Raw genomic sequence first — 6,219 nt, 5'->3', positions numbered from 1 at the left:
TGTGCGAATGCACGTGGCATTATTGTCTTAGCAACCAGGACAAAAACAATAACAGCATACTCTGCTCATACCCTAGACCCAAATGCTCATGGCACTTGCACTCATAGAGCACTCATAGTATATTTTGGTATATTTAGCGAGCATCCTTCTCGGAGAGACGTTCTCCTAGGCAGATAGTGAGAGAGTGGATGCTGTCAAATGGCCCTCTTTCAGCTAGTAAATGTAGACATCTAATCAGTTCCAACTCATTCGATTATACGTCCATTTAATATGAATAATGCATGCGTGTTTAATTAGTGCTATTGCCAAACAAATCCATGATTGTGCAATAAAGACAAGTTGTTGCCATGAATACCCTTTGAACTTGGCTTTGCTCTCTTGCACTCTCTCCAAGAGAGATAACTTTGGCAATTGGACATGCGCATATGCAGATACTAACACACACACATACACACTAGTAGCAAACAAGCTAGAGAACTAATTTCAAGTGTCAAAAGTTGTCCGAATTCACGAGCCCAACACAAAGCAAAACCTTAGGAACTCAGTGTTCTCGTGCTCGAGAGTTGAATTAACCAAAACCAGATACCGTATTGTCAAGTTTACCGAATTTTCATTGGGGATGCTGCACTACAGCAAACATTGATACAAATTACGAGGGTAGTTCTAAAATAAAACATATTTATAATCTTTATATTGTAAGAGAAGTATTAAAAGACGAACCTGCGAACAATCTATATTCTGTTTATAGCAGCTCTGATGTCTTCTGTTTTAGAAAACCCATTTAATCCATTCTATTGTATTTTATATAGTCATTACAAATAGTTAACAACACTATAAAATAGTTTCTTCTAGTTTATGAATATATATTTAAATTTGTATTAAGTTATATGAACAACTAAGATGTAATAACTTGTAAAATTTTACAGCAAGAGAGAGAGAGAGGGAGAGAGAAATAAATAATATTGCAAATTATTATTTGAAATCCAAATAAAATAATCGAAGTTTTGACAAAATGTCATGATAAATTTGGAAAAAATTTATACTTTTAACTCAGAATTCAAAACACAAATAAATTCTGTTTTGGGAATAAGAAATATAACATTTTTTTATTTTGATACACCTTTTTTATGACAATTTTTCTGTATTCGTTACTGTGCTTTATAATATTATGAACAGCCGAAGTAAAGTCGATTGTTTTGGGATCGGTACAAAAATACTTCCCAAAATCATAAATAGTTTATATTTAATCCTTTGGCAGTGTAAACAAAAAGATTGCTGCCAAATCCACTTCCGCTCTATCAAAACAGCGGAAAGCAGCAACTTGGCTACAAGTAAAGAGTAGTCGCGACATTTTAAACACAAGACAAACAAACAGGCACGCGACGTTGCAACGCTGACTGGGCCAAAATGACATGCGTCTTTATCTTTACTCCGTAGTCAGTCGTATTTCGATGGGACTTCAATCATCAATCGTCAGTCGTCAGTCGACAGCCGTCTGCTTGGTTAAGTCGCAAAGCAAACAAAGCCATCTAATGGCGTCTGTGTTGAGTGCGAGTCTTATCAATGCTTTTGGTCGATCTAAATAGTATAATATCAAATTGCCGCAAAAGATCAGATTCGAAAAGAATAAATATAGAAGAGGCTCAGTCGATAAGTCAAGTCTTCCTGAAGAGACCCCTTCATGCTGTCATTATATTCAAATTATCTAATCGAGGAGGTTAGAAACTCTTAAGCTCGCCATTTAGTTGCCACATCTGGTTGGTTTGTGGCATTTATCATTAGAGGCGCCGGATAATTATAGACTCGTCGGGTAGAGAGTCGCATTGTCCTGCACCGCAAATCGCATTTACATTGCATTATTTCTATTGCATCAATAAAACGCATTTTCAGGCATAATTAGCGACACATTTGTGAACCAAGCGACCAAGACACGACTGACAAGCGAGAGATCGGCGCGCTTGATCCCTTTATGGCTGGCGCTAGGATTTATATGCACTTCCTTTCACATTTAAAAAGGCGAGCAGCTACCTGCCGCTGACTGTTGTCCGATGTCCTTACAGCCTGTAGCCTGCAAGATCCACTTACATTCATGAAACACAATTGCATTTTGATTCGGCTCAGCTCGTGTCGCAGTCGCAGCCGATGTCGCGGTCGCGATCACAGTCGCAGACTGTCGGATTGGCGGACTGGATTCGACTGGACTGGACGAGTCTACCTGTGTCTGTGACTGGAGACCATAAGCGTTAATTTGGCTGCTCGGTTGCCTTTTAATTGCCACTGCTAGCTCAAAGTGCGCTAAGTGTTACTAAGAAAAACAAAGCCAGAACATTGTTCGATTACGATTACGATTGCACAGCTCAGCGTCTCTCTCTTACTCTCTGGTTGACTCCCACTTCGTGTCGAGGATCGGCCAGAGTATTTAAGGAGGCACAACTCTGAGGAGTGTGTCATTTTGAAGTGAACTGCTCAAGGAACAGCAAGTGTCTCTCAACATGGTTGCAAACATTAAAGTTTTCGTCTTTCTGATGCTGACAGCACATCAGAGTTGCTTTGGATATTACATCAGGAAGACGGAAGAATCGTCACCGACAAAACAACAAACTGCATCTGCCATCAAAAGTCAACGCAACGATGAATGGGGCGCAATCCAGAATACCCTCGGACTCTCCCAAGAAAAAGGTGTGTTTCCTTCACTCAACAACCCCAAACCGACAATCAAACTAACCTGCTATTTCATCTTATTTGCAGTGGAATTGCTCAAGTCACAAAAAGATCAACAGGGCACAAAGGAGCTGTTGAACCGTTTCATCAAGGAGAATCCCAAGTACCTAACAGCGACCAAAAATAAACATACAAAGACAAATGCTAATGCTAATGCAATCAAGCCACCAAGTTATCAATTCAAACGACTTCTACGAGCCTTGGCCCAGAACCTGAAGAGCTCGAACCGCATGCTGAAAACGTCCTTTAACTTCGAACTGGCCGACAGGCCGCTGAAGTCCCTAAAGCGACCCCGACGCAAGATTGCCGTCAAGATGGTGTCGGACATGTCCTCGGAACACGTAGACAATCTGATCAAAATGTTCTACGAGAAGCATAACATTCAACCCGAACCCGACTACTATAACGACCGAATTGTCCAGGACAACGAAGACGAGGGCGATTACAGCGAACAGGACATTCCACGACAATCATCATCCGATGTCGATCCCGACTCCGATTACGAATATGATAATCTGTACGACGATGAACGAGATGTTGGTCTCACGGCCAAGATGAACCGCAACCTGGAATACGGTTCGTTCCAGGACCTAATTCTGCAGGCGAATCGTAATGAATGGGAACGTGAGCATGAGGAGACTAAGTTGCATAATACCAGCAATGATCACTTCATTTAGATACGTTCTAAGGGTTGTTCATATGCTGGCATTGAACATCAATCACTTGGTCAATACTCATCAGCTTTAACTGGGCCTGTTTCGATTAAGAAGAGAAACATTTTTGTTAATAACTATTAATTATTTATTTGCTAATATTCTGCTACTTATATATTTATATAAATTCTTGAATATTATAGATTTATTATAGATTTATTGTTAATTAATTAATTAATTTTATGAAAATATAAACACAATTTTTTTTCGAATTGCAAGTTTTTTATTATACAATGTACCATATAGAAAGGTGATTACCTATCAATGAAGAGAAGAAGAAACAAGTAAGAAAGCTACAGTCGAGTGTACTCGACTGTGAGATACCCGCTACCCATTTTGAATAAAAGAAATGTATTTTGCGGTATTTTTCTCAAAATATACCGAATAAACTACAAACTATTAAAAATAAACAAAATGGTATATTTGATATATCGATATAGTACCAGACTCAAAATATACCATAGACGTCACAATATACCAGATTGTCAGCCAAAGCAACTAAGACCCCTAGTAAGTAGGCGTTTTTGCCCATACAAAAGTATTTCTTTAATAACTTCGACAATTTTTATCTGATCACAACCAAATTTTCAGGAATCATAACTACTATAGTTATTACTATATATACCAAAATATATTTTTTTGATTTGCGGGGGCGGAAGGGGGCGTGGCAAAAATTTGAAACAAACTTGATCTGCGTGCAAACATAACAAATGCTGTCGAAAAAAAATTATAGTTATATATAAAAATATATTATAGTCTCTGAGATCTAGGTGTTCATACGGACAGACGGACAGACACACAGACGGACAGACGGACATGGCTATATCGTCTCGGCTGTTGAAGCTGATCAAGAATATATATACTTTATAGGGTCGGAGATGCCTCGTTCTACCTGTTATAATACCCTTCTACCCCATGGGTAGCGGGTATACAAAATTTCAACAAGAATAATTAAATTTGTAATTTGATTTATTAGATTTCACAAAATTACAAAATAAATACAAATAATATTATATATTAGCATAGCATTTCCAGCTATTCCAATTCGAACAGATTTACACTTTAGTGTTCCAAGTCTTCTAAGCAACTAAAATCAAAGCCTGGTATAACACAGCCAATTTGAATTAGAACATGATAAGGTTATTGCTGACATAATTATTTGGACTACCAAAGCAGTCAGCCCATTAAAACGACGCTAATCCAGATTAACAGAAAATATAAAAATTAGGTAGCACGAAATATAAACTCTAAAGACTTGTTTAGATCATCCTACGAGCAATCATTGCATAGGGTGGGCGACTACTGTATACCAGTTTAGCGTCTAGAAATCATAGCTATCATAATTCGCAAACTGATATACAGGAGTTACCACTCTGGCTATTAAATTAAAGCAGAGCGAAAATGAGGAAAACAGCGTCAAGTAGCTACTGTTTAATTACTGCTTGCTAAGTAGTACTTGTATGGTTAACTGCTTTTCAAGCAGTGTACACATGAGCTACTTTACACTGCTTTCAAGATTTCTTCTGGACTGCTCTATGAGTTGTGTAGGGATAACTGCTTTATTTTAATATCTGCTACCAATCGAATGATATTCTGACAAGGGAATCTATTTAAAGCATACGTCTTTTAAAGTACAAATTTAGATAACAAGACGATATAGTTGTTTAGTGTTTTTAAAAGTGTTTGCGAATTAAATATGAATTGCAGCACCCTATTAAATATTTTGTATAGGGATAAAACGCCATCTATGGCCACCCTATTAAATATTTTGTATAGGGATAAAACGCCATCTATGGCCTGGGAGAATGAAGTCTGGAAACAACTAAGCTGTGGTACAATTCAAACTTACCCAATTGCTCTAAAACTGTGTTGCTCTTTGCTATGTATACATAGTTTGGTTTAAAACCAAAGTGGATAAACAATGCCGCGCTAATCAGCTTGAAACCATTTACGATATTGCACAGCACTAATGTATATATAGCAAGTAACTTTGTATTGACATACAACTACCGCCCTCTATAAATTTATATTTAACTATTGTTCACGCTCTCAAAAGCTGCTTAATTTGTTGGTTGTGAAACTGGAAATCCAGTATATTTTTATTTTCAGAATTACCAAAATAACGTGGTGAGTAGTTAAGTTTAATTTTAGATTTCCCCACACGTTCTTTGAGTTATTCGTCAAATTAAGTGTTTTACTTATTACTCATTTTTAAACATACTCATAACTGTGTAATTCACCAATTTTCCATGGTTGTTAAGGCAACAGCACTAAATTGTATTGCGAATAGAAAACACAAAAGAAGACGAATTTAACAGTCGCAGAATGCCGAAAGTGTTATTCCAAAAATATAAAAAGTTCTCCGGGAATATAGATCCGAGTAAACATGCTGCCAAATTGAAGGAAATCGAGGAGCGCCTCAGTGAAGATGGCGAATATTCATATCCCATGGAATATGAATATGAAATGGAAGAAGCAGAGACCGGCTCGGAGGGCGTGGAAACCGAAATGAGTTTATCAGAAGGAGAGCCAGCATTGGAAATTGGCAAAATAGATCTTTCCTTCCCGGAGACTACCGAAGAATTTCAAAATAGCCCTCAATGTTTTCCTCCTTCTTACTACACATTGTCTCCAAAGGAACGTCTTTTGCTGCTCTACGCGGAAAACTTTCGCAAACAGTTTGTTCTAGGTCATCCAAAGCGTAGAGCCATGGTCCTAGCACCTCCTAATGAATGCAATGTGCAGGTAAATTGAAAAAGTAGGAAAAAGAACTTGGAAATTACTC

The 6,219-nt window shown here is 37.7% G+C and overlaps 2 protein-coding genes across 3 annotated transcripts in view; both read left to right on the top strand.

Moving 5' to 3' along the window:
* The first annotated feature begins 2,473 nt into the window (after window positions 1-2,473).
* On the top strand, window positions 2,474-3,551 carry LOC132785907 (uncharacterized). The gene is made up of 2 exons (XM_060792219.1): window positions 2,474-2,679; window positions 2,749-3,551. Exons 1-2 carry the CDS (start codon window positions 2,493-2,495, stop codon window positions 3,396-3,398), a joined length of 837 nt encoding a protein of 278 aa, XP_060648202.1. The 5' UTR covers window positions 2,474-2,492; the 3' UTR covers window positions 3,399-3,551.
* A 1,946-nt stretch (window positions 3,552-5,497) lies between these two features.
* Window positions 5,498-6,219, top strand: part of LOC132785446 (coiled-coil domain-containing protein lobo) — a 34,423-nt gene continuing 33,701 nt past the window's right edge. The window contains exons 1-2 of one of the 2 annotated variants that reach the window (XM_060791554.1): window positions 5,498-5,561; window positions 5,696-6,179. In XM_060791554.1, coding sequence (XP_060647537.1) covers window positions 5,760-6,179 — 420 coding nt within the window. In that variant the 5' untranslated portion in view covers window positions 5,498-5,561; window positions 5,696-5,759. Of the gene's footprint in view, window positions 5,562-5,601; window positions 6,180-6,219 lie in introns of those variants that run through there. The other variant, XM_060791553.1, reaches the window with a different exon arrangement.

Source organism: Drosophila nasuta, chromosome 2R, assembly GCF_023558535.2.
Source record: "Drosophila nasuta strain 15112-1781.00 chromosome 2R, ASM2355853v1, whole genome shotgun sequence".
NCBI lineage: Eukaryota > Metazoa > Arthropoda > Insecta > Diptera > Drosophilidae > Drosophila > Drosophila nasuta.
This window is presented reverse-complemented; position numbering and strand designations above follow the sequence as displayed.